Source organism: Mrakia frigida (assembly GCF_051309035.1).
Source record: "Mrakia frigida strain ATCC 22029 unplaced genomic scaffold BDY24scaffold_37, whole genome shotgun sequence".
Taxonomy (NCBI): domain Eukaryota; kingdom Fungi; phylum Basidiomycota; class Tremellomycetes; order Cystofilobasidiales; family Mrakiaceae; genus Mrakia; species Mrakia frigida.
The window spans coordinates 52019-77264 of NW_027481244.1; the positions used below are offsets into that span (position 1 = coordinate 52019).

The 25246-nt window shown below is 54.0% G+C and overlaps 11 protein-coding genes across 11 annotated transcripts; 5 read left to right on the forward strand and 6 right to left on the reverse strand.

The window, feature by feature from the left end:
• The first annotated feature begins 779 nt into the window (after positions 1–779).
• BDY24DRAFT_444366 (Zn(II)2Cys6 transcription factor domain-containing protein) lies at positions 780–3088 on the forward strand. The gene is made up of 4 exons (XM_076644842.1): positions 780–1478; positions 1639–1671; positions 1798–2728; positions 2826–3088. The coding sequence occupies exons 1-3, from the start codon at positions 822–824 to the stop codon at positions 2710–2712; spliced, it is 1605 nt and encodes a 534-aa protein (XP_076493169.1). The 5' UTR covers positions 780–821; the 3' UTR covers positions 2713–2728; positions 2826–3088.
• A 455-nt stretch (positions 3089–3543) lies between these two features.
• Positions 3544–4952, reverse strand: BDY24DRAFT_401095 (uncharacterized protein). The gene is made up of 3 exons (XM_076642047.1): positions 4819–4952; positions 4644–4720; positions 3544–4560 (listed from the first exon to the last, which is right to left on the reverse strand). Exon 3 carries the CDS (start codon positions 4551–4553, stop codon positions 3771–3773), a length of 783 nt encoding a protein of 260 aa, XP_076493170.1. The 5' UTR covers positions 4554–4560; positions 4644–4720; positions 4819–4952; the 3' UTR covers positions 3544–3770.
• A 681-nt stretch (positions 4953–5633) lies between these two features.
• BDY24DRAFT_366165 (lung seven transmembrane receptor-domain-containing protein) lies at positions 5634–9670 on the reverse strand. The gene is made up of 16 exons (XM_076637950.1): positions 9492–9670; positions 9334–9400; positions 8999–9058; positions 8833–8910; positions 8109–8734; positions 7807–7971; positions 7623–7715; positions 7485–7549; positions 7298–7406; positions 7155–7226; positions 7067–7079; positions 6812–6990; positions 6697–6725; positions 6502–6600; positions 6279–6399; positions 5634–6170 (listed from the first exon to the last, which is right to left on the reverse strand). The coding sequence occupies exons 1-16, from the start codon at positions 9591–9593 to the stop codon at positions 5784–5786; spliced, it is 2265 nt and encodes a 754-aa protein (XP_076493171.1). The 5' UTR covers positions 9594–9670; the 3' UTR covers positions 5634–5783.
• Positions 9671–9733: 63 nt separating this feature from the next.
• Positions 9734–11852, reverse strand: BDY24DRAFT_189484 (uncharacterized protein). Its single transcript, XM_076636393.1, has 8 exons — positions 11762–11852; positions 11452–11629; positions 11348–11373; positions 11075–11264; positions 10931–11006; positions 10693–10867; positions 10210–10617; positions 9734–10125 (listed from the first exon to the last, which is right to left on the reverse strand). Exons 1-8 carry the CDS (start codon positions 11804–11806, stop codon positions 9874–9876), a joined length of 1350 nt encoding a protein of 449 aa, XP_076493172.1. The 5' UTR covers positions 11807–11852; the 3' UTR covers positions 9734–9873.
• A 307-nt stretch (positions 11853–12159) lies between these two features.
• Positions 12160–12944, reverse strand: BDY24DRAFT_418326 (uncharacterized protein; the record flags this gene model as incomplete). The annotated part of the gene is made up of 3 exons (XM_076643838.1): positions 12160–12292; positions 12386–12452; positions 12587–12944. The coding sequence occupies 3 exons, from the start codon at positions 12942–12944 to the stop codon at positions 12160–12162; spliced, it is 558 nt and encodes a 185-aa protein (XP_076493173.1).
• Positions 12945–13214: 270 nt separating this feature from the next.
• On the reverse strand, positions 13215–15341 carry BDY24DRAFT_401106 (HpcH/HpaI aldolase/citrate lyase family protein). The gene is made up of 10 exons (XM_076642048.1): positions 15222–15341; positions 15002–15144; positions 14640–14901; positions 14457–14569; positions 14334–14349; positions 14147–14256; positions 13906–14044; positions 13689–13785; positions 13546–13582; positions 13215–13445 (listed from the first exon to the last, which is right to left on the reverse strand). Exons 1-10 carry the CDS (start codon positions 15316–15318, stop codon positions 13350–13352), a joined length of 1110 nt encoding a protein of 369 aa, XP_076493174.1. The 5' UTR covers positions 15319–15341; the 3' UTR covers positions 13215–13349.
• BDY24DRAFT_189548 (uncharacterized protein) lies at positions 15222–16382 on the forward strand. The gene is made up of 4 exons (XM_076636394.1): positions 15222–15560; positions 15654–15698; positions 15794–16018; positions 16118–16382. The coding sequence occupies exons 1-4, from the start codon at positions 15450–15452 to the stop codon at positions 16286–16288; spliced, it is 552 nt and encodes a 183-aa protein (XP_076493175.1). The 5' UTR covers positions 15222–15449; the 3' UTR covers positions 16289–16382.
• On the forward strand, positions 16182–16825 carry BDY24DRAFT_189552 (zinc finger MYND domain-containing protein). Its single transcript, XM_076636395.1, has 3 exons — positions 16182–16529; positions 16610–16637; positions 16729–16825. Exons 1-3 carry the CDS (start codon positions 16344–16346, stop codon positions 16785–16787), a joined length of 273 nt encoding a protein of 90 aa, XP_076493176.1. The 5' UTR covers positions 16182–16343; the 3' UTR covers positions 16788–16825.
• Positions 16826–17269: 444 nt separating this feature from the next.
• On the forward strand, positions 17270–20797 carry BDY24DRAFT_401109 (uncharacterized protein). The gene is made up of 14 exons (XM_076642049.1): positions 17270–17484; positions 17897–17927; positions 18008–18154; positions 18317–18445; positions 18610–18698; positions 18788–18857; positions 18962–19047; positions 19141–19271; positions 19357–19472; positions 19553–19646; positions 19726–19847; positions 19925–20022; positions 20096–20205; positions 20286–20797. Exons 1-14 carry the CDS (start codon positions 17329–17331, stop codon positions 20377–20379), a joined length of 1473 nt encoding a protein of 490 aa, XP_076493177.1. The 5' UTR covers positions 17270–17328; the 3' UTR covers positions 20380–20797.
• Positions 20798–21046: 249 nt separating this feature from the next.
• On the reverse strand, positions 21047–23629 carry BDY24DRAFT_355293 (Gfo/Idh/MocA family protein). Its single transcript, XM_076637779.1, has 13 exons — positions 23534–23629; positions 23362–23431; positions 23169–23217; positions 22913–23059; positions 22579–22795; positions 22390–22452; positions 22184–22280; positions 22076–22108; positions 21849–21994; positions 21709–21750; positions 21556–21640; positions 21411–21480; positions 21047–21350 (listed from the first exon to the last, which is right to left on the reverse strand). Exons 1-13 carry the CDS (start codon positions 23575–23577, stop codon positions 21142–21144), a joined length of 1272 nt encoding a protein of 423 aa, XP_076493178.1. The 5' UTR covers positions 23578–23629; the 3' UTR covers positions 21047–21141.
• Positions 23630–23872: 243 nt separating this feature from the next.
• BDY24DRAFT_401114 (SNARE domain- containing protein) lies at positions 23873–25224 on the forward strand. Its single transcript, XM_076642050.1, has 4 exons — positions 23873–24061; positions 24168–24471; positions 24718–24774; positions 24952–25224. The coding sequence occupies exons 1-4, from the start codon at positions 24054–24056 to the stop codon at positions 25105–25107; spliced, it is 525 nt and encodes a 174-aa protein (XP_076493179.1). The 5' UTR covers positions 23873–24053; the 3' UTR covers positions 25108–25224.
• The last annotated feature ends 22 nt before the right edge of the window (positions 25225–25246 follow it).

Consider the following 25246-nt stretch of genomic DNA (forward strand, 5'->3'; position numbering starts at 1 on the left):
TCTCAGATCGAAGCGATGTTCTCCCTTCTTCTTCTTCTCCATCCCGACGCTGAGCTGAGGGAACAGGCTGTTACGAACCCTCCGTTCGATTCTACAGGCATTTACTGAGAGCAGGACTTTCTGAGAGAGGCGACGCGTCTCAAGAGGGTAGGGAGAGAGCGTTCTTTTCTCTCTCTCTTCTCGGTGCGCGGGTATGTTTTCCTCAAACTTCTCGTCTCCCCACGCTTTCCACTTCTTGTGGATCGGAAGAAGGAATCGGCTGAGGGATTTTAATTTTGCTTGCGGAAGCTCTTTTTTCGTTCTTTTGGGCCTGGGCCCTTTGGGGTTCACCTCACCTCTCGCCTCGCCTTCTTTCCTTTCCTCGTTGGTCCCGTCCTCGTACCAACTGGTCCCGATCCCTAGTAGTACTCCCTCCTGTTCTTCTGAGGTTCCATCCCATTTTTCTGAAAATCTGCTCTCTCTCTCTCCTCTGCGTTCGCTTGCTTTCAACGGACGACGCGCCGGTGTGGCCCTTCCCCTCCCCGACCGACTGATGAACTGTTTGCTCCCGCCTGCCTAAGTCAATGGTCTTGTTCGGCAGATGGATCCAATAAGACGTCGGCTCTAGGCCTGTCTTCTTTAAGTTTTCCCTTTCTTCCCTGGTCGGAAGGGTTTCATTCGATCGAAGCCGCTCGATGAGTTTGATGAAATCGTTGTTCTTTCTTCTTGCCAGAAGCCGATTCGCCCGTTTCTCTACCTTCTTGAAGGACCTGGGCCTTTCCCATCCGTTGCTGGTTTCTCTCCTTACCACCACCCTTTTCCTTTTCCTCATCCCAAACCAAATGGAGCCTTCAAGCGTCCTGATCTCGAGTCGTCCGAGCTCAGCCCTCAATGCTTTCGTCGCCTCCTCCTCGTCCTCCTCCTCGCTGGATCCGATCTCCTACTACCCATCGACGGCCGCTCCTTTCTTCCATCCCTCCTTCTACCCTTCCACGTCCACTATGGAGGAGGAGGAAGACCTCAACTACCAACCAAACGTTCATCAATTCGGCTCAGCCCACTCCTCCTCCTCGTCGTCCCTCCCTCCCTCTCACCTCCTCGTCGAGGAACGATGCTTCCCTCCCTCCCTCCAGGACGAAGTCGATTACTCTCGCGGCTATCCGTCGGCCGTCATCATGAGAGGCGGAAACAGCACCAACGGATACAAAGGAGACGACGTCTTCAACCCTTTTGACTTCGACCAACCGAACACGACATCCCGTCCTCCTCTCCAACACCGAGGATCGAGCACCTCATCCTCCGTTCCTTCCTCCTCGAATTCCTCTCTACTCCCTCCTCCCACTCCTCTCGACATCTCCGGCTGGAACCCAGGGCAGTGGGAGTCGCTCGATCCCGTCCTTAAGTCGGAGGAACGTTCAGCAGGAGACGCACAGAGGAGAGGGAAGAAAACTGCTGAGTTCACCATGGTTCGATCGGTTGATAGTAGTAGAACTCCTCAGGTGAGTGCTTTGATCATCTTCAGACTTTGTTTAGGGCTCTCTCGTTATCTCTTTCGCGAGCGGAAGAGGTTTTTCGTTTCTGCTCGTCTCCCCCGCTCGGTTCTGTGCCATCGATCTTCGACACTGACTCTCTTTCCGAACTTCCTCTCCTCTCGGACAGGCGTGTGAAGCTTGCAGGCTTCGAAAGTCGAAGGTGAGTCTCTCGTAAAACCCAACGACTCGACCGGGCGACGCGTCGTTTTTTTTCCGAGACGGAAAAGGAAGAAACCTCCCCGCTGAGACACCTGCGTTCTGTTCGTCCTTTTTTCTTGATCCCCAGTGCGACGGGAAACCCTCCTGCGTCCGATGCGAGAAAAAAGGTGCCCAATGCGTCTACGTTGCGAGGTCTCGCCTTCGAGGAAAGCAGAATCGTCGCTACTCCTCCCTCGGCACACTCCCCATCTCTTCTCTCCTCACCACCCACCCTCTCGCTCCTCAATCGACCACTACCTCAGTCGGATGTTCAACCAACCCGGGAGCACGACTCACTCTGCCGAGAAGGAAAACGTCGGATGGGACGTTCGGAATGGGCGGTCAACGAGAGGAGGACAATGCCGACCCAACTTCACTTTTCGACGTCCCAGCGCCTTTCGGATCCCTTCCTTCAGCATCCCCTTACTACCATCACACCCAATCCTACCAGTTCAACTCCACGCACCACTCTTACCACTCCTACCAACACTCTCAACCTCCTCCGCTCCCTCAACCTACGCAGCAGCAGCATCAACTCTTCGACGTCGCTCCCCCTCCTGTCCAGTACTCGCCCTCGCCTTCCTTCCAACCTTCTTCCGACCTCCTCCACAGCTACCCTCCCACTCTCACCTACTCCCCCTTCACCGTTCCCACTACCATCCTTCACCACACCATCCCTCCTCCTCCTCCTCCTCCTCTCGAACCTCCCTCCTCCCTCCTCTTCGCTCAACAACCCGACGCGTCGCGGTCGCGATCCGAGGTCGACCTCAACAAACCGTCTTCTTCCTCCTCCTCCTCCTACCACCATCCCACTCCCACGTTCCCTAGCGTTTTGATGGCGCCGACAACGACTTCCTACTCCCATCTCGGCCTCATGTCGTCTAGTCCTCAGCCCGCCCTCGACGACTCGGTTTCGTCTGGGAAAGGAGGGATCGGGATCGCTACGCCGGTTCAGCAGGTTTGGGATCGAGGAGGATGGGAGGAGGTCGTTGGAAGGAGGTAGGGGATGACAGAGACGGGTGAGTGAGCCTTTCTACGTTTCTTGATTTTTTCCGACGGAAACGAAAGTTCGAGCTGAGAAACTGACGCGTCGTCTTCTTCCCTCTCCTGCTTCAGCTTGCTTGCTTTGTTCTCTTCTTAAGATGGGGGGGGGGGGGTCATGGTCATGTAGTCTACCGAATCGATTATATACACGTTTCTTTTCCTTCCCTATCTTCGCTTTCCTCTCTCCTGCCTTTTAATTTGTTGTTGTGGGCTTCCGCGCCATTTCGTTTTCTTTTGTCGTTTTCTTGTTTGTTGTTCTTTTTGTCTCCTTCCTTTTCACGCCTGGCTTTTTGTGTTGTGTAATCCTTTTTTTGAGGGCGTGGCTGGTATATACGATACGATGCTGCAGGAAAATACACAGCCGACGAACGAGAGGAGAGAAGAGGCCTGTTGGAGGGGCTGTCTTCAAAACGATCCTTTCGACTTCAGTTCGTTCTTCTCGAGAACAAAGCGACGAGTAGTTTACGACGCGGGCTTTTTTTCCAAAACGGAGTTAGACTAGCTCAACCCTTTCTGAGATGCGAAGCTGAACGGAGACGGAGGACGCGTCGGCGTCGCACTTCGCAATGAGAGGGAAGGACCGCGTTCGAACAGATCGCTTCAACCTCCAGTACCCTTGAAGCCCACCGATTGGCTTAAGTATGTCTGTGAGGAGTCGGGAGGCTGGTGCAGCTTCGGGATCTTCCGACAGACAACGGATCTCCCCAACGGATCTGAAGAAAAAACGAGAAAAGTCGACCCATTCTTCCCGACCCGTCGAACATCTCAACTCCGAGTCGCTCGCTTCTTTCCGTTTCGTTCGGTAAAATTAGAGTTTTATGATTCATCGTGTCTCTACAAGGGCAGGTAAATAATCTAGTTAGCAGGGGTGTGTGTGTGGGTCGTAAAAACTGAGAGAGAAAGCAGCAGCGCAAGGAGACGAGAGGAGGGGAGAGTCAGCCCTGGAAATCGCACTCGTCCAACAGAAGAGGAAGAAGGAAAACCCACAATCGTCATCAACGCCGTCTCTTCCTTTCCCTATGACCTCCTACTAGCGATCCCTTCGCCACCCTCCAACCTCAACTCGAACGCATCCCCCAACCAACCTCCCCGTCGTTCCAACCCTCTCCCTCGATGATCCTCCTCCTCCTCCAACTCCTCCTGCTCGGTCGGGTAAGGCGTATCGACGTGGACTTCTTGTTCCTTCTTCTTCGGTGGTCGACTGGGCGTTCCTGAGAGACTTCGGAACTCCAGGAGGAGGTGCGAATGAGGGTTGGCTTTGTTGAGACGCGAAGGAGGGAGGGTGAGCGTGAAGGTTGGTTGAGGAGGAGTGATGGGGAAGTTGGGTTCATGTTGGTGATGAGAGGAGGAGGAGGCTGAGGAGGAGAACGAGGGTGAGTGGAAGGAAGATTGATCGGCGAGGGTGAGAGAGGAGGAAACGGTGGAGGATGGGCTGAGGAGAAGCAGTTCGTTGACGTTTTCAATGTGTTGAACCGTTAATTCCTCGTCCTCAAGTCCGAAAGAAGGCGAGTTTGGGACCTCCAACGATCCTGATCGATAGTTGAGATAGTTGAACGAGTTGTCGTAGAAGGATCTTTGGGAGGAAGTGGTGGTTGAGGTAGAAGCGTGGGAGGAGAGTGCGGAATGGGTTTCATCCTCGTCGTCGTCGTCCGCTTGGAGAGGGGACGAGAAGTAGGTGGTGGTGGTTGGGTGAAGAGGGAGAGAGAAGTAGTCCATCGGAGGTCGAGAGAAGACGAGCCAGGGCGAGGATCTCAGTCGTTGGGGGAGATTAGGGCGCGTGGTGGTCTTGGAAGAAGTCATCGATGGGCTTGATCAAGGGGAGGAGCGAAGAGAGAGGTGAGCTCGAACTTGACCGAAAGAGAAGCAAACGAAGAATGTATGTATACTCACGTTGCTGTAGTAGAAGTGAAGAGGATGGTCGTTTGAGAGGATGGTGGTTGGTAGAAAAGATACGAGAGGGTGGAGATCTGTTGGGGAAGAAAGGGGGACGGACCATCAGCTCGAAGACAAAGGAAAGGGGAACTCGTGGAAGTGAGCTTCGGTCGAGGCAAGAAGGAAAGCTCACTTCTTCGGGGTTCGTTCGTTCCTTGAAAGATACGTGGAAGGAAGGAAAAGTAAAGAAGATGGTGGTGGTGGTGGTTGCGAGTCAGAAAGACGAACAAGCGAGTTTTCGGCTCCTCCTACAAAGATGTCAGACGCAAAGGATGACTGAGCGAGAGAAGGAAAGGCGGCCTCTTCCGCTGACCGAGGCCTTCCCTTCCTCTCTCCTCTCACTAAATCGTCTCCGATAAACTAGAAAAATTTGCCTCGGATGGCACAGGATTGCAGTCCCTTCCCTTTCACCATTCCGCCTTGGAGTGTAGGAAGCAGGAACAAAAGAGGGAGAGCAAAGAAGGCCGGCGAGGAGAGAGTAGAAACTCGACCGGCTCCCGTCCAAAAAAGAGCTTGTTGTTTTTCTTTCGTCTGGCCGTTCCTCCACCCACCCAGGCCGCGTCTGTTAACCATCACCGTTCCGAAGGTTTAATCTTTCTTGCACCAACTGACTGATTGGTGATGATGACTCGAAACACCACCACCACGAGCTGCGACTTTTCTTCGTCTCACTTCTCGACGCGTCGACCACGGCCTTCTCTCACCATTTTCTTGTGCTCTGAACACGGACGAGTCCTGTAGCACGAGTTCAAGGAAGCCTTCGAGCCGTTCTTTCGTCTTCACCTTCCTCAGAACGGCGCGATCAAAGGTTTTCCGAGCTCCGAAACCCTCCCTCCAGCTCGACGAGTTCGTGTGACCGGGCAACCGGTTGCTCTCGCTCTCTCACCAGCTTACTGATTACTGATATCTCTCCCTGAGCTCTCTCAGAGCAGCTGAAAAAAAAAGGAATTGGAAGAAAAATTTCCTCCGATCAAAAACCAGCCAACAAAAGAGCAAAAAGCGAAAGTTCTAGTTCTTCCCGTTCCCTCCGCTGAGTCCTCTCCCCTCGATCAACGAACGAAGAGTCCAAACCTCCCCAACCCAACCCCCCTCTCTCCCTTAATCATCCTTCGTCCTCTTCGACGCCGACCCCGACCCCGAACCCGAAGCGCCTCCTACCAATCTCTCTCCCTCTCCAGCCTCCTCCCTCTCGTTGACATGGTACCCACCCTCCTCGCTGTCCTTCTTCTGTCGCCTACTAGGTTTCGACGTCTCCTCCTCGTCGTCGTCGTCCTCGTCGTCGTCCAAAGCGAACACGACTCGACTATCCTCAACTCCTCCAGCTGCTGAAGCTTGTTCCTTCCTCGTTCGCTTGACCTCGTTGTCGTCATCGTCGTCGGAATCTTCCTCGTCTGGGTGGTCAGGTCGGAGAGGTCCTCCTTCGTCTCCGTCGTCGTCGGGTCGTCGAGAGAGCTCGTAGTCTTCTGCGTCGGCTTCCTCTTCGTCCTGCAGAAAGAGAGGTGCGAGAGAGAACAGAGCAAAACGTCAGAACAAGAGAGAGAACAAGATGGAAGAAAGGAAAGGACGAGGAAGCGAAGAGACGAAACAACGAACCTGAGCCAACTCCTCGCTCATCGCCAACCTCATGTTGTTTCCCGTCGGCCTCCAAAGGAAAGCGATGCTGACAAAGGCTCCGAGGTAGATCAAGCTGAGGGATCCGTCGAGGAGGAACCACCTGGCGAGAGCAAACGGGGAAAACCAAAGACGCGTTTCATCAGCCACTGCGAGTCCGCTCGATCTTGGCTGAGAGAGTGAAGTCGGATCGTCGAAGACTTACCGGATCTTCCAGTTGTTGGGAGCGTAGTCTTCACTCTGACGATCAGAAAGGGAGATCGTAGAGATCACGAAGAAGGCTCCGATGGCGAGAACGGCAGCCCTGTTCGAGAGTCGAAAAGAGCAACAAGGAAGGGAAGTCAGAGGTGCGGATAGTTGGACTTGAGGGAGATGGAGAGAGAGAGGGAGGAAAACGTACATGAGGATTCGATAGAGCCGTTTGAACATCTGCTCGAACGCAGAGGGAGGAGAGCGTTCGTCAGTTGGGAAGAAAAAAAAGGGAAAGAAAGGAAGAGGGCGAGAACTCGACGAACCTGGAGCTTGTGCTTCTGCTTCCTCTTCTCGAGATGCATGATGGTTCCGTTCAAGCTGATGACCGTCCACATGAGGAACGAGGTGAGGGTGAAGGAGAGTCCAGCGATGAGGGAAAGGATGAGGAGAAGCGACGCAGTTTCGAGGCTGATTTCGACGGTACCGATCGAGTAGACGACTGCGAGACGAGACGGAAAAATGGTGGTCAGCGGCTTGGTTCGAAAGGATGGAAATGTGTAAGCTGAACCGCGTACCTCCGAAAAAGAAGTGCTGGAAAGGAAGAACGAAAGACGTGTCAGTTTCGAGTCGAGGAAAGAGCGCGCCTCATTACGACCGGAGACTCACAGCGACAGCCAAGAACCTAATCCGACGCATGATGGTTCCAAGGGTAGGAGTGACGACACTGAGACCCATCGACTGGAGGGGAAAAGAAGAAAAGACGCGTCAGATCGAGGCCTCGAAGGGGAGAAAGCAGGACGAGAACGCACGACGACGAGAAGCAAGAAGAAGCTCAACGAGTTTCGACCAGCGTTGAGGATAGCGACCACAAGGAGGAAGGCTGTCGATGATGGTCCAAAGCCGTGAAGGTTGATGTACCTGAAGAGGAAAGGGTGAGGAAGATCAGATCAGATCGACGACGCGATGAAAGAAAGGGTGCGGACGATGAGAACGAACCGGTAGTAAACGAAGTAGACAAACATCTCGACGAAGATGTAGATCAGGGTACCAGACACGTAGTTCTGTGGAAAGTAGGAAGGGCCGAGAATCAGCTCGGTTGGGTCGGAGACGACGAGCTGCTGAAGAACGACGAACCTGAATCGGAAGCAGATCACTTCGGTACTTGAAGCAGAGAACTCCCCATCCGATGGTAATAAGGAAGTACAGGGCAGTCAAGAACATGTAGAACTGGAAGGGACGAGAAGAAAGGTCGGGTCCAAATCAGTGTCAGTTTGAGCCGAGAGAGAGAAAAGAGACGAGATAAGGAGACGTGATGCACGTTGATCTTTGGCCAATCACCAGCTGGAAGCTCTCCCTGGAAGATGTTGAGGAAAGCGACCTGTCCCTTGTACTCGGCGTGAAGGGGAGTCGAAGCACGAATTTCGAGGACGGACTCGAGCTGGTCGCGTTTCGAGGAGAGGAGGGTGACAGGAACGGTTCCGATCTGCCAGGTACATGATTGAAGAGAATGTAAAGGCTCAGTTCGATGCAGTCTCGTGAGCTTCTCGTCTTCCAGCATCGACCGTCGCGTCGAGACCAGAGCTCTTCTCTCTTTCTCTCAAACCTGCTGCCCGAACTCACACAGTAATATCCCGTCTTCTTCAGCTCGTACGAGATGACTCCCCCATCGTACCAAGGCGTCCCGCTGCTGGAGTCTTCCGGCTGCTCATCGGCAGCTCCCTCGTCGATAGCTTCCTCGTCCGTCGTGGGCAGGGAGGTAGGCTCAGCGGCAGCTCCCTCCTTCTGAGCGACAGTTGTTGGCTTCGGCTTCTTGGTCTTGGAGGAAGAGGAGGAGAAGGTTGTAGAAGAGTGTTTCGATCCCTTATGCTTCTGCTTCTTCGTGGTGTTAGTCGAGGTTGAAGTCGAGGAGGGAGAAGGAGGAGTGATCGTCGTGGTCGCCTTTGCTGGTGCTGCTCCCTTCCCATGCCTGATCCCCGTCACCATCGGAATCCCATCATCTTCAGTCTCTCCTCCGTCATCGAGCAGCTCGCTGTAGTCGGTTGCAACCTCGTCCAGAGCTTCGTCCTCGTCCGCGTCCTCGTCGCCCTGCCTCCTTCCCAACGAAGCTGCTCGCGCGGAGTCCCTGAAGCGAAGACCTTGGGTGAAGATGGTGGTGTCGTTGAGGGAAGTTGAAGAGGGAAGGACGACGATGAACTCTCCGAGAGCAGATGGGTCGCAGAGATGGGATCGGACGGCGGAGGTGGTACCTGCGACGGAGAGCGGAGGAGGAGGAGGAGAAAAGGTGAGCTCGGTGAATTGAGGAAACCCAGCGCGAAGAAGGTTCGGAGAGGATGGATGAACGAACAGATGTAAGTCTTTGGCAGGTAATCCTCATCCTCGATATTGGATCCTAGTGAAGGAGTGACGGCTCCGAGGTACTGGACTGGAGAGATCAGAGGGGAGGGAGGGAGGACGAGGAGGGTTGAGCTTCCAGTCCAACACAAGAAGCGAGAGAATCGTAGAAGACTGACCATCCGACCACTCGTAGATAACGAGAGCAATCTGACCCGAAGATGATGGTTCGAAGGTGACTGGTGGCGACGAGGAAGAAGGGGAGAAAGGGGAAGATGGGGAGAAGAAGGAGGGACGAAGGAGGTCAGTTCAACGTTCAACCCATCTCGTCCTCTCAATGGAACCAAAGCGACGAAACTAAGCTCCCAAAGAGGCCATTAGTATCCCATCCACCCTCCTCTCGCTATTTCAAGCGATTCAAGCTCATCTTTGGCTCTCAAGGTGGATGAGAGGGCCTCGTCGGCGTTCTTGGAGCTCAACTCTCAACTCTCTTCTCCTCCTCCTTCAAACTCACCTTCGATTCTAGCCTTCTCTCCCTCCTCTCCTCCTTTACGCTTTCCAGCAAACATCCCGGAGCAGACCTGACCGTCGAACAACCGAGTAGGGACCAGAGGTAGGGCAAGATCAGCGACTCTCTTCTCCTTTAAGCTCAACCGCGGACGTTCTACTGACCTGCCTCGAGTTGTCCTCGCTCGATATAGAGACCTTGTAGGCGGAAGCTAACGAGCTTGCAGTCACTGCTGCCAGCAGAAGGGAGAGAATGGAGGGCCTCATAGGAGAACGAGGGCGGAGGGGAGGAGAGGAGGAGGTGAACGTTGAAGGAGAGGTGAGGTTGACGTTGAGTTTCGAGGTAGGGTGAGGTCTCAGCTCAGCCGTCGATTGTTTCTCGCTCTTGCAGCCAAAATGTCATTTCTGAGAGAGGTATCCGGGAAGACGAGATTATGCTACTCCAACAAAACCGTCGTGAATGGAGATCGAAACGAGAAAAAAGGAAGGAGACCGAGGCGGCACCACCTCCTCTCGGTGAAGAGATTTCCATCAAGAAACCGGATCGTTAGATCATGTATTTAGCATCGGTAAGTGACTGCTTCGGCTCAGCTATCGGCGAACTCTCCTCTACCTCTAGATACGAGGGAGGCAAGTCCGACGACAAGAGGACCCTTGCTTCCTCCTCCGCTCCTCCTCCTGAGCTTTCGACGCGACTCGATCCTTCCGCAAACGTCGAGCTGACTCCGATGGGTAAGAACTGATCGATCTCCCAGTCGTTCTTCTTTCCCTTGAGCTTGAGGCTGAGGCGAAGATGGTACTGAGAGGCCGAGAGAAGGAGAGAGAGAGAGGGAGACGCGTCAGTGCTTCTATTGAGACGAAGGAAAAGAGGAGGTTCACTCACACCACAAGACAATAGACCCCTAGTCTTCTCTACTCCAAAACTAGGTCCAGCAGCTTGAGTAGATCCCCATCCTACCTCCATCTCTCCAACGCAAACGACCTCGCAACCGTAGCGGTCCTCAAACTCTGCTCCTTTCCTTTCTGGCTTCCCAAACCAAACACGAGACTCTGTCGAGAGATCGGTGACGGGCCCTACGACCTGATGTAGGACTTGACTTTTCCCTTGAGCCTGGGTGAAGACGTTTCGGATTAAGAAGATGGCGAGGGAGTCGGGTGTTGGAGGTGAGATGGTTGGAGGCTCTGGCGAGGAAGGGTCGACGTGATAGAGTTTTGGAGCTAGAAGTAGGAGAGAGAGGCGGAAGGGGATGTTTTTGGCTCGAGGTAAGGCTGGGACGGAAGGGATAGAGAGCTGAACAGGAGAGAAGAGGTCAGCTTCAGCCAACCCTGAACGCGTCGCAGAATCGACGAAGAGAACTGAACTCGCCTTGACGATCATCTTCTTCGGTTGGGACAGCCATCCTTCTTTGAAGTCCTTTTCGGCGGTAGCTGTGATCCAGCCTTCCTCCTCCGTTGGTTGGCGAGGAGGAGACGGAGGGAGAGGAACGGAGCGAGGGACGATGGGAGGAGGAACGAAGCGAGGATCGGTCGAGGGAGGGAGCCTAGGAGCAAAGGATCGAATTTAGCTTGGATGTGGGCCTAGAGATATGAAAGAAGCTACTAACATGACGATGAAGGGCACCGTGAGTCTCTCGTCCTGCGAAAAGGTGGAACTCTTTCGAGCGACGAACTTGACGAAGTCTGATTTCGCGGAAAAGAAGTCAGGTCAAACTCTCTTCTCCTTCGCAAACACCTCGGAAAGTACTCACAGGTGACCCTCGCAACTGTATGTCCCTCAATTGAGCTTCCCTTTCGGGTTCCTCCCTCGAACGAAGGCGGGAGATGCAGTCCGGCGGAAGGGAGGGGAAACGAGAAGGGAAGTTTGATGAGCTCGGGACCTGGAGGTGAGGACGAGTTTGGTTGATTGGTTGCTGTCCAGAGAGTTTGATCGGATGTGTACTGGATTGTGAAGGAAGTGGGAAGCGTAAGGGATGAAGAGAGGGAAAAGATGGGAGGGAGAAGGAGGGAGGGAGGAAGCTCACCATTCTCGTCACCTCCGAGGTGTTGCCTTTAAGAAAGAGAAAAGAATGAAGGGAAAGAGCTCAGCAGGACTCGTACCCATAAGGCCGAGCATCGTCTCACTCACCAGGTCTAGCTTTATCGGCTTTTTGGACGTAGCTCGTGGTCATGATGCAGCGAAGGGAGGAAGTGAGCTCGCTCAGCTTGGTTTGCTTCCCCTGCGAGTCGATGTCCACCAGGAGAGTTGCCACTCCGCTGAGAAGCTCTCCAGGAGTGAATACTTTGGTTGGCTCGTCGAGGTAGACCTGTGAACGAGGCGAGGAAGAGAGATAAAGAGGGGAAGGAGAGTCAGCTTCAAGATCGATGAGCTCGACCCGTTCCTTCCTTTGCGCTCCAGCCCCGTTTGCTCCCTCGTCGAGCTGGACGGCAGTACGCACGTTGAGGATCTTTGTCGACGAGGAAGAACCAAAGAGGCCGTTCATATTCGAAGAGGAAAAGCTTCTCGGGCTGCTGAGACTTCGATGGTTTGGAGGGAGGAGAGGGAGCTGACTCGCGAATCGATCCAGGTCGAGCCGTCGTGGCTGCGGCCGGGTTACGTAACTCTACAAGCGTTGGCCCTAGCAAGCGCTGACCTCGCCGAGGTATGGTAGGAAAGTCGTGATAGATCGCAAGGAAAAGGAAAGGTAAACAACACGCGAAGTTACAGAACCAAAAAAAAAAAAGTCACAACGACCGAAATCCAAGAAGAAGTACAACAGAGTCCAAGAAAGGAACAAGGCGAACAAGAAGGGAAGGATATGCTAGGAAACATAACCGTCGAAGCTACGCGTAAGTCCTAGGAATTGGCCTGGGAGAGGAGGGAGAATGGAATCGAAGCGGTCCCGTCGTCTGCGTCTCCGAGGAATTGAAGGAAGACTCGTTGTTGGAGAGTCCCATAAGGCCAGTGGGTGGAGGTGTAGTCGAGTAGGCTTCAGCAAAGAAAACGGAAGCGGCAAGAGAGAGAGATGGTGAGTGAGTCGAAAGGGGGAGGGAGAATGCGACGCGACGGAGGAAGAACTTACGCTTGAACGTCCAAAGAAGTAAGCTTGGAGGAAGAGGTTGGGTCTGAGAAGGCGTCGTAGGAAGCTCCTAGGCAAGAAATGGAGGAAAACAGTCGAGGAGGTCAGCAAAAGCTTGCTCAAGATCCGAGACATCCCCTTCTTGCTTTCTCCCTTCTCTGAGAGACGGGTGAAATTATGCGAAGAGCTGCTATAGGGGCTCACCAGAGGATCTGATGTTCGTCTGGGCTTCGTTCAAACCCTTCCTGACGACTTCCTTCGCTTCCTCGACCTCTCCTCCCGCGGAACCAAACAAGTTCGAAGCGTTGCCCTCGACCTTCCCGAAACCGAACATTTGCTCTCGATCAAAAGCGGAAATGTCTGACTGAAGGATGGTTCCTTCTCCGAGGAAGACGGTGGTGAGCAAGGGAGATCGAGGTGGAGTAAGAGGAGGGAGCAAGACGGTAGGAGGGGTGGGGTTTTGAACGACGACGAGTTGGGCTGAACCGAGGGCGCCGACTCTGGAGACGGGTGGAGAAAAGAGGGAAGCTTCTTGAGAGGCGGAAGAGAAGGGAAGGGACATAGTGCGAGAAAGAGATAAAAAGATAGAGACTGAGTGGGTGGTGGTCGGAGGCGGGAGGGGAAGCGAACAGCAAGTTCCCAAGAGGCCGGCGAATTCAAGATCGCGTTGCTTGCTTGCCGATTAATGAACACAAAACAGAGGTTGTTCAGCCAGACCCTGCTGATCTTTCTTCGGCAGTGGGCGAGGCAAAGGGGCAGCAGAAAAGCGAGAAGAGTCAAACGAGAAGGTCGAAGTGTCGCGGGCTTGCAGTTGGTTGAGGGAGAGACTCAAGAGAAGTCGTGACGGTCATGCAGAGAACAAGAGTAGTGAGAGATAAGGAACTACATAACGAGCGGCGGCGGGGAGAGGTAGCAAAGTAGAGGAGGTTTGAAAGAAGGGGAGAGGGAGGGCGGCGGACGGGGTCGATCAAGGTCCATGAGGGGACGGCCCTTCATCCGTGTCAGTAGTCGAAGAAAGCGCCTTATCAGTCATTCCGAGAAGGTTGGCGACTTGTACGACTCGCTGTGGAGGCGAGGAGAGACGGGGAAGGAAGGAGTCAGTTTGATGGAAGGAAAAACGCGTCGACTGAGAGAGGGCAAAGGAGGCGAGCAGAGAGACGAACCTTGGCGGCTTTAACCATAGGCTCGTCGATCATTTCACTGAGGTAGATATTGAGGGGGGGGGGGGAGAGAGAAAGGGGTCAGGAAGAGGAGTCAGCGGTGAGGTGGAACGGGCGCGTTGAGGCGGAATGGTTTAAAGACTCACATTGCTTTCCCTCCACCGAGATCGAGACCGAAAGCTCCCTTGTTCTCGAGCTCCGCAGCTTCCATCCCCTCAAGTATTCGAGTTGCTCGATGGATTTCTGACAGGCGAAAGCAAGAGGAATGCGAGGATTCAGGTCAGTCAGCACGACTGGACGGAAACGACGAAGAGAAAGACGAGAAGGGACGATTGTCAGAGGAAACAGTGGGCTCAAGCTCACCAGAAAGTGATGGCGAGAAGGAAGATTGAATCCGAGAGATCTGAGCAGGATGGATCGCTTGTTTGCCGTCGAAGCCCAAACGTCGTCCTTCTTCGCATTCCTCCTTGAGGACGTTCTCGTCCTTGTAGTTGATGCAGACCTGATTCAATATCAAAGGCCAGGACATATGGGGATTGTCAGTGAGAGGAAGAAGAACGAGAGAACGAGAGGCCGAAGAGTGCGACGCGTCGTCGAGACTCACCATGTCGACGGCGGCGATATTGAAAGCCTTCGCAGCCATCACGATGCGTGAACGAGCGTAAAGGAGCTCCACTCGGGAAGGAGAGCGAAGGATGGAGGTCGAAGCACAGACTGGAAAAAAGGGAGAGGAGGAGCGACGTGTCAGGTCGAGACGAGAGACGACGAAGACGAAAGAGAAGGAGACTGACAGTCCTCGGCTGCGAACTGGCGACAAGAAAAAGTGAGGAACTAGTTAGCTAGGGGGCGAGATCAAGAGGGAGAAGGAGGTCGCAGGATAAGATAGAGGAGGGAGAGCAGAACGAGCGACGAACCAGCAAACCCGACATCTGACATCCCTCTCCTCTCCAACCGGCGATATCCCCAACGTTCCAAAGCGACTCTGCACTCTCAACGCTCGCTATCAGAGGAACACGACTCCCAACCTCTGCAAAAACCGCAAAGAGGTCAGCTCCTCGAACCGACGTCCTCCGACGACCTCCGTACGCGCGACTCACCAGCACTCCTCCCTCTCGCCTCCTTGATCAAGCTCGCCACCTTGGAAAGATGAGCAGGATGGTCGACTTTGGGTATCACGATGACGGGTAGGGGAGGTGTTGAGGAGTGGTCTTCGGGTTTGAGAGGAGAGAGAGGTGTGAAGTTGGACGAGGAGGGGGAGGAAGGGAAGATGGAGAAGATGGAAGCGAGATCGTCCTCTTCGAAACCCGAACCGACAGCGTTGATTCGGACTGCTAGACGGGTCTTGAGGTAAGGGTTGGCCTGTGGAAAGGAAAGAGCCAGGGAGGTCAGAGGGAGGGTGAAGCAGAGGCAGGCAAAGGAGGGAGGGAGGGAGGGAGAGGGAGATGACGATGCTGCTGACCTTGAGGAACGAGACGAGGTCTTCCCTGGCTTCCTTCTTTCTCGAGATAGGCACCGAATCCTCCAGGTCATAGATGATGGTATCGGAAGAGGCTACGTTTTCTTCGAGGGACTTTGCGAGGAATTTGGGGGAGGAACAGGGCACTGGAAGAGGAAAGGGGAGGAAGGAGGGAGGTCAGCTCGAGTCGATTCCCTTCTCAACGAACAAGAGAGACGCTTACCGTAGAGAAGAGAACGCAAGGGTCGGATCCCAGTCGCCTTGATCGTAGAAAGAGCTTGAGATCGTTGATGAAAGAGGATTCGAGTAAAAGAGACCATGGTCGTTTTGGAGAGAAGGGAGGGAGGAAAGAAAGGTCAAACGAGCTCACGCTCTTCCTCCTTCCTCCTTTTGCTCCTAACGACGACCTTCTTCCCAATCGACGTCTCTCTCTTCTCTTTGGAAATCAGCCATGGCTCCCACCTCAGCAATCTCTGACGCTCGCCGTTTCGCTGACCTTGTCGGAATCGGTGAAGAAGAGCCTCTCGCCTTCTTGGATCCAAAGATGGACGTCGACCGTCTCGTTCGTCCTCTTCTGCTCCTCTCCCTTTGCGTCTTCCGCTCGCAATAAGTTTCAAGCAACTGACATCGGATTATGTGCCTTCGAACGATTCAGGTAGAGTGCCTCAACTTCAGCACCACCATGTCCGACACCGCCAAAGTGAGCGAACGAGAACCGCCGTTTCCTTCTCTCGTCCCGGTCAAGCTTCCTCTTTCTGATTCAACCAAAACCTCTTCGGGACCTTGTTTGGGAAGGCCCATTTTTGTGCGAGGTACCTTCCAACCCTCGTCCGAAGTTTGAGCCATCCGGACCTCCCTCCTTTCAACTCCTTCTCAATTCGTGCGACTCGAGCTCTCGCCTCCGTCAGTGATCAGCCTCTGTGGGGAGGACACTTCCTTCGCACCAGCCCCGAGGCAGAGCATCTTCTCGCTACCATGGTCTTGTACTTCACCCAGATTCCCACTGGCTTCGCGGAGAACGTAAGCTTGCTCTCAGTCGTCCCCCACTCCACTGTAATCCGCTCGATTCGACAACGAAGCTCATTTTCCTTCTTTTGGTCCCTTGTTTGACACCTGCAGAGTCGTCCTGAGCTACCTCCAGATCATCGAATCGATCGTCGTCAACTCCCTGGATCATGGCTCCAACTGCAAAGCCAATCTCGTCCTTCAGCCTCGAGCTGGATCGTCGTTTCTCACCCCTTGCCGAGCGTTCCTCTCCTCTCCGAAGCTCTCCTCCGGCAAACGAGATGATCCTCGCTTGGAAAAGTTAATCTCGTGGCTTAGAGATCCCTTGCAGAAGCTGCCGATGATTCTTGGAGTGGAGGGAGCCGACGAAGTAGTTGGGACAAGACGCGTCCTCTCAAACGCGACGTCGGCGGAAACGCTTCAGTGCCAGCTTTCTACTGTCAACGAGCAGGGGTGGAACGACGGAGAGGTAGATGAGTGCGCTATGGTTGCTGGGAAGAACAGGAAGCTCAAGTTCTGCTCCATCGTGCGTCTTCAACCTCTCTTCTCCCTTTCTCTTCTCGACCTCGAGTGTCTGACAAGCTTCTTGCCTTCCCTTCATCCCAGTGCAAGTCTGTCGCCTACTGTTCCCCTGGTGCGTCTTTCGATCTTCTGCTCTCTCCTCTCTTCTCCCCCTTCTTTTCCCAAACCGACTCGTCCCTTCCTCTGCGTCGTCTTTTGAACAGAACATCAACGAGCCGACTGGAAGAGGCACAAGAAGGTCTGCGTCGCCCCGAGCTGGTGATCCGAGTATCTTCGTCGATCGATGTGATGCTTCGACCCTTCGAAACGAGACACGAGCTCTCGGATTCAGGAAGGACGCGTCGCGTTGAGCTCGAGAGGAAGACGTCGCGGTCTGAAGGTCTGCGTCGAGACCGAACTCCTCACTCCTTCGACTTTCAGCTAAGCGTCGGTCTCAGCATAGGATTCGGGTTCCCTTCTGGAAGAGAGCGACCGAAAGGAATACTTTTCTCGCTTGAAGGAGCCGGGAAGAGGACGAATCGAGTCGGGTGAGGTCGGCTGCTGTTTTTCAGTGCTCGTCCTTTTTCTAGGAGAGGGTTGAGGCTCACGAGCTCTGGTATACGGTCGACTCCAGCTTCCTGATCCAAATCCAAGCCCAGGAATGTAAATTTACGGTCGAAATCGAGCCCATTAAAAAAAAAGCGGAAGGCGTCCTCTTTCCATCGATTTTGGTTCGCTCCCTCCCCTTCCTCTCTCCAACGTCGACCCTCCCCACTTTTCCCTCCCTCCCTCCCCCTCCTCTCTTTCTCCTCCTTCTCTCGACTATGCTCTCCGCTGTCGCTTCTTCCTCCCGACATTCGTCGTTGGTGTCGTTCGCTTCTCAGAGGTCGTTCGCTACCCAGGCGATCTGCAACCCTCGAGTTTCTGCCAACAAGGAGAGGTTGATCATTCTCGGATCTGGATGGGGAGGATACCAGCTTGTGAGTTCATGAAAGCGTCTACTATGTTCTCTATAAGGCTGGGAAGGATCTCGTGGCAGTTTGGAGGTTCTAGGAGGAAGAGATCGAGAAGGAGAGCTCGAGAAAAAAAAGGGAGGAGGGGAGACGCGGAAGGGTTGACCTCGAGAGCCTCGGCCAACGAGGATCGTTCCTTCTCGTCCTACTTGAGCTCTACAAAGCGTTTGGGATACTTGAAGCGTGAGGAGGATGTATATCGTCCTCCTCTGCGATTTCTATCTCGAGAGGAGCTCAGGGAGGTCTGGCAGCTCAACCGGCGGATATCCGCGAACCTCGACCTCCCCAACTCCTTCCTTCTCCCCATCGTCCTCCTTCTCGCCTCTCCTCCAAGCTCATGCTGACCAAGCTCGTTTCCCTACATATCGTCTCCCTCTAGGCTGCCAAAGTTGACCGAAAGAAGTACGATGGTGCGTTCTTTCTCGCCTTTCAATCGACCTCTGCCCTCCCATACTCACTTTTTTTTGGTTTCCTTCTCTCTCTCTCTCAGTCACCGTCATCTCCCCCACCGGATACTTCACCTTCACTCCTCTCCTCGCCTCTACCTCTGTCGGTACTCTCGAGTTCCGAACCGCTCTCGAGCCCGTTCGTCGTCTCAAGGACTGCAAGTTCTCTCTCGCTCGAGCTCAGTCGATTGGTGAGTGCCGTCTCCCCGTTTTTCTTGCCCCACCAACCCTCCCCACCTACCCGTTTCCCCTCGTCCACTGGCATTGCTCGGTTCACGTCTGCAGATCGATAATTGACCCTTTGCTCTTGCTCTTGCTCTTGCTCGCACTTTCGTTGCGGAACTCCTCAACAGACCTCAAGGCCCAGACCGTCACCCTCCTCTCCGCCGTCCCCAACCCCACCGACGGAAACTTCTCCACCTCTCCTCCTCCTCGAGCTGTCGGCGCTCCCCCTCCCAACGACTCTAGCACTCTTCCCAAGCGTGAGTTGTACTTGCTTTCCTCGTTTTAGCAAGAGCCATTGCTCCGTGGACGTCTTCGGATCGTTCCATTGGTCGCGTTCGAAAAGAGCGAGGTCAAACCGAAGCAACGCACTGAACTCGCTCCTTCCCCCCTTGTCCCCTGCTCTGTACATCTCGTCCATCAGCTGTTCCTAAGGAGGAGACCTTCACCATGGCTTACGACAAGCTCGTTATCTCCGTCGGAGCTTTCTCTGCCACTTTCGGAACCGAGGGTGTGAGTTTCGACCTTTCTCCGCGGCTGCTGATCCTTCCAAAGCCGCTCTCACATGACTCTGACCTCGACTCATTGTCCTTCATCTACAGGTCTACGAGCACGCTCACTTCCTCAAGGACGTTCGAGACGCTCGAGCCATCAGGAAGAGAATCTTGGACTGTGAGTTTGAGCTTCTCCCCGTCGCTTTCCTTTCGCCCCGTCTTCAACTGTAGATGGTGTGTATTTCGTGCTGACTCTCGTTTCGTTGCTTCACCGTTGCACAGGCTTCGAGCGAGCTTCCCAGCCTTTCGTTAAGGAGAAGGAGAAGAGGGATCTTCTCTCTTTCCGAGTCGTCGGAGGAGGACCCACTGTGCGTTCCTTCTCCCCCCCCATCTTCCTCGCCCTCTACGAGCGCATTTTCCGGCTTGAGACTGATCGGCTGTCTTTCTTCTGCGGCCCTCAGGGAGTCGAGTTCGCCGGAGAGCTCTGCGATCTTCTCTCGACAGACATGAAGAGGATCTACCCCGATCTTGCTCAGCTCGCCACCATCAACCTCTACGACGTCGCTCCAGGAATTCTCCTTTCCTTCGAGGAGTGAGTTTCCAATCTTTCTCAATCTTCATCCCGCTCAGCTCGAACGCAAGAACTGACCGACGCCTTCGCCTTCGTTTCTTCCCAGGTCTCTTCGAGACTACGCCATGAAGCAGTTCGCTCGAGAGGGTGTTTCGATTCACCCCAACTCCCGAGTTCTCAAGGTTGGAGACGGATGGATGGATATTGAGGGAGAGGGAAAGCGTGAGCTCTTCGGCTTCCTTCTCATCGAAGCTCAGATCGCAACTGACGCTGACCTCCTCGCTCTCCCTCCCTCTCGTCAGTTCCCTTCGGTCTTCTCGTTTGGTCTACTGGTCTCCAGCCCAACCCTCTGATCGACTCTATCACCGGTGTTTCCAAGGATCCCCGATCTCGATCGTGAGTCTGCTTTCGCATCGATCTCGACGCGTCTCCTGAACAAGAACTCATCACCTCTCGTTTCCCTCAACCACCTCAGGCTCCACACCGATTCCTCCCTTCACCTTCTCGACAAGGAGGGACAGCCCTTCCCCAACGTCTTCGCCATCGGAGACAACTCTATCGTCAAGGACGGACCTCGTCTGCCCGCTACTGCTCAGGGTACGTTTCGATTCGTTCGAGCTCACCCTCTCGTCTCGAAATTGAGGCTGACTTCTCGTTCCTCTCTCTACCATCAGTCGCTACCCAAAAGGCTCTCACTCTCGCCAACAACTTGAACAACCTCGTCAACAACAAGCCCGAGAAGCCCTTCGAGTTCGAGTCTGCTGGATCTATGGTGCGTTTCTCCCTCCTCTTCCCCTCCTCTCGACGCGATCGCTGATCAATCCTCTCTCCTTCACCACGTCTAGGTTTACCTCGGAAACTGGCGAGCTATGATTGATCGATCTGGACCTGATGTCAAGGGTATTAAGGGAAAGGACGCTGGTGCTTCCGCTTGGTTCCTCTGGCGATCCGCTTAGTTCGTTCCCTCCCTCCTTCCTCGCTCCTGCTCCTCTTCTCGACCTCTGACTGACCATGGATCTGCTTCTCCTTTTACAGCTGGGGTATGACCATGTCGTGGCGAAACCGATTCCTGCTGTCCGTCTACTGGGGAATCAACCTCCTCACAGGACGAGATATCTCTCGATTCTAAAACGCGCAACCCCCTCCGCGCTCCTCTCCCTTTCTCCTTCCCGTTCTCCCTCCGCTGCCTCTTTTGATTATATCCTCATACGCACCGCATCTTCCCTCTCACCACATCCCCATCATTAGACGCTCCTCTACTCCTCCCTCCCCTTTTCGTCTTCTTTCGAGTGGTTCTTCGGGTCGAGACGGAGGTGACCCCTATATATCTCTTCTTAGGACCCCTTTTCCTTCCCTCTATCTGGTTCTTTGCTTTCACGATCCCTCTTCTTGGTTTTCCTCGCTCGCTCGCTCGCTTCGCTGCTATCTAGACTTTTTCTCTCTCTCTCTTCGCTGTTCAGTTGATGTGTTCCTTTCTTAGTTGTTTCGACCGATCACTGCAGTAGAGATCGACGACCTAAAAAATGTAACATGGCGTTGATAATGAATCTACTGGTAAAGAAGGAAGACGGAGTCGTGAGAGCAATGGGATGACCGCGCGCGGGAAGGCGACGCGACGAGAAGAACGAGGTCGAGAACGGATTGAGGCAAGGAGAGGTCGCAGCTCGTGGGAGAAGAATATAAGGATCTCTTCGACTGACTGTCGAGATCAGAGAGGAACTCGGCGATTCCCAAGCGGAGAGGCAAAGAGACGAGGACGAGACTAGTCGTCAAAGCGGAAAGCACGACGCATGTGATGTCTGTCGTTAAAAGGCATCAATCAAAGAGATCCCCTCGTCACCCAGCCCAACCCACTCGAAACCGCTATCACGCAAAGACGTAGAGAAAACATCTACTCCAACTTCCACTGTCCCGGAGCCGTCTCCTTGATTGCCACGCTCCTCGTTTCGTCGAGCGAGATTCGGCCAGCGTTCAAGATAGCTGTGGTCAGAATCGTGTTCTTGATGGTAGGCAAGCCAGCAGCGTCGTAATCGGCAGCTTTGGCGTTCCCAGCGGCGACTTCTCGAGCTGCGTCGACGAACTTCTCGATGGAGATGTAACCTGAAGAAACAGAAAGAGGTCAGGACGCGTTTGGAACGGGAGGGAGGGAAAAGAGCTCACCGTAACCTCGTTGTCCGTCGAAGAAGCCAGCGTCGGCAGAGTACTTCATGTAGAAGGGGTTGAAGTCGATCTGAGAACGAACAAAAGGGAACGAAGACGAGTCAGCGATGGAACGAGAGCGGGAGAGAGAGAGGAGCGAACGCACCTTTCCTACGTCGTCCGAAACGACAGAGTATCCTCGGTGAGCCTGGTCGACCTTGACCTCTCCCTTAGAAGCCATGTAGTGGAAGCTGCGAAGGGAATCGACTTGTCAGTTGCGAGAGGAGGGAGCGCGAGAGACGCGTCGACGAGAACTCACTGCTGCTCGGAATGAACTCCAGCTTTCATGGGAGCGGCCCAGCTGCAAGGATCAGATCGACGCAAATAAAGAAGTCAGATTCGGAAGAATAGCGAAAGTGCAATATTCAATGGGGAGGACTAAGGATCGAAGCAACTCACGAAGCAGTGTAAACTCCTGTCCCCTTCTTCTCCGGCTCCTTGACGTTGACCCAGTCGACGAGAAGAGTGATGGTATCCTCGGTCTGAGGAGCACATCCGAGGGAGGCTCCAATTCCCTTGGTAGCGGAGGCGGTGACTCGAACGGGCTGGCGAAAGGAAAGAGCGTCGAGGGTCAGCTTTGAGCTTTGAGGAAGGAAAGGGATGAAGAGGAGGGTATTTGAGCGTACCTTGTACTTTCCCTCGACCATCCAGCAGTGGATCTGTCATCACAAGGAAGGAAACAAGGTGAGCTGGACGGCACGGACGGAAGTGAAGGGCGAAGACGTCCGACTCACATCGATGTGGTGCGAGTTGAGGTAGTAAGAGATATCGGAGTCAATTCCAGCCCAGCTCTTGAAAGTTTCGAGCTGGGATTTGGGCTGGGACATGTACCTGAAGGATGGACGAGGAAGAGAGAGAGGGGACCGGGGGAGTGTGAGGTTTGGGACGCGTCGAGGTCACAGCGGAGAGAGGCAAGGAGTTCGGGAAGGGGAGAACTCACGACTGGAAGAAGTTGAAATCTCCGAGAGCTTCCGAACGAGCTCGACCGTCGTTGTAAGCGGGACTGAACAGGAAGAAAAGCGAGAGAAGGAGCAAAGAACGAAAGGTCAACAAACGACAGGACGCGTCTCTCCCCTCCTTTTCTCCCTTCCTCCCCTCTTTCACTCAGCAATCTTGCACTCTGACTCACTCAAAACGCTTGTGGTGCTCCACCCAGCAGACCAAGTTCTTCTTCGCCGCCAACTCGGCCAACTCCTGATGGTGCTCGAGGAGTTGCGTCGCAGGCTTGGTGATGAGGACCGAGTGACCGAGGGTAAGCGCCTCGAGAGCGATAGGGTAGTGAGTAGAGTCGGGGGTGAAGATGATGACGAGACCGGGAGTGGGGAGAGCGGCGAGGGCGGACTTGTCTGAACGAGAGTAGGAAGGGAGGAAGAGATGATGGAGTCAGTTTCGTTAGAGAGGGAAAGACAAGAGCGAGAAGATGCGTCGAAGCCTAGCTAAGAGTATATAAGACTGGTACTCACAGGCGTTAGGATCAACAGTCTTATCATCAGGGAACGATTGGAAGGAGCAGTCCATCCCCTTGTAGACGTCGCCGATCTTGCTTTGGATGTGAGAACGAATAGCGGGGAACTTGGGTCCAGAGGTTCCTACCATCGAGAGGTCAGAGACTGCACCAAACAGTCAAACGAGCAAGGAATCAGCATCTTGAGAACGAAAAGAGAGGGGAGACGCGTCGCGAGAGGTCGAGGAGAGGAACCGAGGACTAGAACGACGAACCTTTCCCTCGTCGCTTGAGATCGATACAAGTGAGAGCGACGACTCCGATCTACACCGGATGCATCAGTAGACAAAGAGAGAGAGAAAGAGAACCAACAAGGTCAGGGAAAAGAAAACGAAAGGTAATGGTTTTCAAGACGCAGGTCTCTCCGGCGACTCGGTTCTGCCTCTCTGTCTCCTCTAGAAAACGTACCTTCTTGTCAGAAGTACTAGCAGCTCCGGTGGATCCTACGAATCCAGTGGTGTACTCTCCTGTTCCGACCCTGTCACGAACGAAGCCAGAAAATCGAGAGGGGGGTGAGATGGGAGGAACGAGGGAGGGATGTTGAGCTTGTGAGGAGAGAAGAAGGAAGGCGAAAACATACATGAGGACGGGCATTCGAGAGGGTTCGGTGTAGTTGGAGGCCATGACTTGAAGATTTGATGGGGGAGAGAGTGAAGCTTTTTGAGGGTGATGGTTGATGGGAGAGAAGAAAGAAAGAGGGACGAGAGGGAGGGAAGGCTGGCGGGTTCAAGCCGGACCGTTTTGCGCCTGCGCCCACGCTGTCTGTTTCGAGCTCGAGCGAAAAGTTTGCTTGGAAGGAAAGGAGGGCCGGAAGAGGAATTTCTTCGGAGCGTGTTTGTTGACTGTTGATTTCTGTTGGCTGAACGAACGAGCGTGACGTGTCGCTGAGGTGGAGTTTGTCTAGGCTCGTCCCAGCCGTCCTCCCTTTCGGGCGGAGCAGAGCGGCTGGGACGAGCCTAGAGTTTGTCGAGCTCACATCGTTTCCTTCCCCAACCCTCATTCAGCCCTCCTCCCGTCTCGATATAGATCTTCTTCATTCAGAACCCATCCTCTCCCTGTCGGCCTCCCCTTCTACTTTCCTTCCACTTCTCTCCTTAAAAATGTCAAGGTGAGCTGCTTCTTTGCTTTGCTCTGTTCCGAGCCCTAGCCCCCTCCTTCCCTCCGTTGCTCACCTCCCTCCCCCTTCTCTCTCCTCCTCGTTCATCTTTCTACAGAGTCCACGCTCCCTCGGGTCTTTCTAAACGTCAACCGTTATACGCTCAACCTTCCTCTTACGCTTCTGGCTCGAGTTCCAACAGCAATCCCTACGCTTCAAGCTCCACGGCCTCCCTTCCTCCCTCAGGCCGTTCTTCGCCCTTCCCACCAGCAGCCTATGGCTCTTCAGGACTATCAGGAGTGAACGGGAACGGATCGAGAACTTCCGAGAGTCCCTTCAGTTCCAGATCGGTGGAGGATCTCGAGGGACAGAACGACGAGAGGTTGGAGGGCTTGATGGGCAAAGTCAGGTTGTTGAAGGATGTGAGTAGAGGCGAGAGAGTCTCGTTGTTTATCTTCTCGAGGGTTCGAAGGAGGGATAGGAGGAGCTCTATACAGTCGAGGAGAGATGAAGCGAAAGGAAAGGGAGGAGGGAGAGCCTTCCACGTCGAAGGGCAAGGGAGGGAGAAGGAAGGAGAGATCGAGCTCAACATCCCCTCGTCACTCGTCTGTTTTCCTTCCTTCGAACCTCGTACTGACTCGAAGTCGGACTTCCGTTCGATCTTACAGATCACAGTAGGAATAACAGAAGAAGTCAAGGAAGGAAACTTTGATCTAACGTCCATGGTGCGCCTCGCGTGTCTCTCTCTCTCTCTCTCTCTCTCTCTCTCTCTCTCTCTTCTCACCTCTGTCTCTCAAGCTCACCATTTCTCTCTTCTCCCTTTTCCCACTTCTTCCTCTCCCCTTCCAAATCTATTCTACCAACTATCGCGTCGCCTCGCTCGGTACTCGTTCTCCTTCCAGAACGACGCCTTCGCCTCGACGTCCCATCTCCTCCGAGGCACGATGCGTCGGATGACGACGATGGCCAAGAATCAGGGAGGGAGGTGGTGCTGGTTCATGCTCTTCTTGATGTTTGTTACCTGGATTTTCGTGGTGTTGTGGTTCTTTAGGCGGTGAAGAAGGGTGGGACGGAGGATGAGGGCGCGTTCGGTTGTTTGTTTTGCTTTGCTTTTCACGACTCGTTTTGATTCGATTTGGACGCTGATTGTGAAGCGTTCTCTAACCCCTTTGACATTGTCGAAAATAAAGATTGCAT

Bases quoted from the DNA above. Each gene is read 5' to 3' on its own strand.
- BDY24DRAFT_444366 (XM_076644842.1), top strand. From the start codon at position 822: ATGGAGCCTTCAAGCGTCCTGATCTCGAGTCGTCCGAGCTCAGCCCTC. The intron at 1,479-1,638 runs GTGAGTGCTTTG...CCTCTCGGACAG, and splicing joins ATAGTAGTAGAACTCCTCAG to GCGTGTGAAGCTTGCAGGCT. The intron at 1,672-1,797 runs GTGAGTCTCTCG...CTTGATCCCCAG, and splicing joins GCAGGCTTCGAAAGTCGAAG to TGCGACGGGAAACCCTCCTG.
- BDY24DRAFT_401095 (XM_076642047.1), bottom strand. From the start codon at position 4,553: ATGACTTCTTCCAAGACCACCACGCGCCCTAATCTCCCCCAACGACTG.
- BDY24DRAFT_366165 (XM_076637950.1), bottom strand. From the start codon at position 9,593: ATGAGGCCCTCCATTCTCTCCCTTCTGCTGGCAGCAGTGACTGCAAGC. The intron at 9,059-9,333 runs GTGAGTTTGAAG...CGTCGCCACCAG, and splicing joins AGAGAAGGCTAGAATCGAAG to TCACCTTCGAACCATCATCT. The intron at 8,735-8,832 runs GTTCGTTCATCC...TCTCCGTCGCAG, and splicing joins CCTGCCAAAGACTTACATCT to GTACCACCTCCGCCGTCCGA.
- BDY24DRAFT_189484 (XM_076636393.1), bottom strand. From the start codon at position 11,806: ATGAACGGCCTCTTTGGTTCTTCCTCGTCGACAAAGATCCTCAAC. The intron at 10,868-10,930 runs GTTAGTAGCTTC...CTTTGCTCCTAG, and splicing joins ACGGTGCCCTTCATCGTCAT to GCTCCCTCCCTCGACCGATC. The intron at 10,126-10,209 runs GTGAGTGAACCT...TCGGCCTCTCAG, and splicing joins GGGGTCTATTGTCTTGTGGT to TACCATCTTCGCCTCAGCCT.
- BDY24DRAFT_401106 (XM_076642048.1), bottom strand. From the start codon at position 15,318: ATGGTCTCTTTTACTCGAATCCTCTTTCATCAACGATCTCAAGCTCTT. The intron at 15,145-15,221 runs GTAAGCGTCTCT...TTCCTCTTCCAG, and splicing joins CTTGCGTTCTCTTCTCTACG to TGCCCTGTTCCTCCCCCAAA. The intron at 14,570-14,639 runs GTGAGTCGCGCG...CGGTTTTTGCAG, and splicing joins GGCGAGAGGGAGGAGTGCTG to AGGTTGGGAGTCGTGTTCCT.
- BDY24DRAFT_189548 (XM_076636394.1), top strand. From the start codon at position 15,450: ATGGCTCCCACCTCAGCAATCTCTGACGCTCGCCGTTTCGCTGACCTT. The intron at 15,561-15,653 runs GTTCGTCCTCTT...CGAACGATTCAG, and splicing joins AGATGGACGTCGACCGTCTC to GTAGAGTGCCTCAACTTCAG. The intron at 16,019-16,117 runs GTAAGCTTGCTC...TGACACCTGCAG, and splicing joins CCACTGGCTTCGCGGAGAAC to AGTCGTCCTGAGCTACCTCC.
- BDY24DRAFT_189552 (XM_076636395.1), top strand. From the start codon at position 16,344: ATGATTCTTGGAGTGGAGGGAGCCGACGAAGTAGTTGGGACAAGACGC. The intron at 16,530-16,609 runs GTGCGTCTTCAA...CCTTCATCCCAG, and splicing joins AGCTCAAGTTCTGCTCCATC to TGCAAGTCTGTCGCCTACTG. The intron at 16,638-16,728 runs GTGCGTCTTTCG...TCTTTTGAACAG, and splicing joins TGTCGCCTACTGTTCCCCTG to AACATCAACGAGCCGACTGG.
- BDY24DRAFT_401109 (XM_076642049.1), top strand. From the start codon at position 17,329: ATGCTCTCCGCTGTCGCTTCTTCCTCCCGACATTCGTCGTTGGTGTCG. The intron at 18,155-18,316 runs GTGAGTGCCGTC...ACTCCTCAACAG, and splicing joins CGCTCGAGCTCAGTCGATTG to ACCTCAAGGCCCAGACCGTC. The intron at 20,023-20,095 runs GTGCGTTTCTCC...CACCACGTCTAG, and splicing joins TCGAGTCTGCTGGATCTATG to GTTTACCTCGGAAACTGGCG.
- BDY24DRAFT_355293 (XM_076637779.1), bottom strand. From the start codon at position 23,577: ATGGCCTCCAACTACACCGAACCCTCTCGAATGCCCGTCCTCAT. The intron at 23,060-23,168 runs GTTCGTCGTTCT...TGTTTGGTGCAG, and splicing joins TCTCAAGCGACGAGGGAAAG to TCTCTGACCTCTCGATGGTA. The intron at 21,751-21,848 runs GTGAGTTGCTTC...TGATCCTTGCAG, and splicing joins ACAGGAGTTTACACTGCTTC to CTGGGCCGCTCCCATGAAAG.
- BDY24DRAFT_401114 (XM_076642050.1), top strand. The intron at 24,472-24,717 runs GTGAGTAGAGGC...TCGATCTTACAG, and splicing joins AAGTCAGGTTGTTGAAGGAT to ATCACAGTAGGAATAACAGA. The intron at 24,775-24,951 runs GTGCGCCTCGCG...TTCTCCTTCCAG, and splicing joins ACTTTGATCTAACGTCCATG to AACGACGCCTTCGCCTCGAC.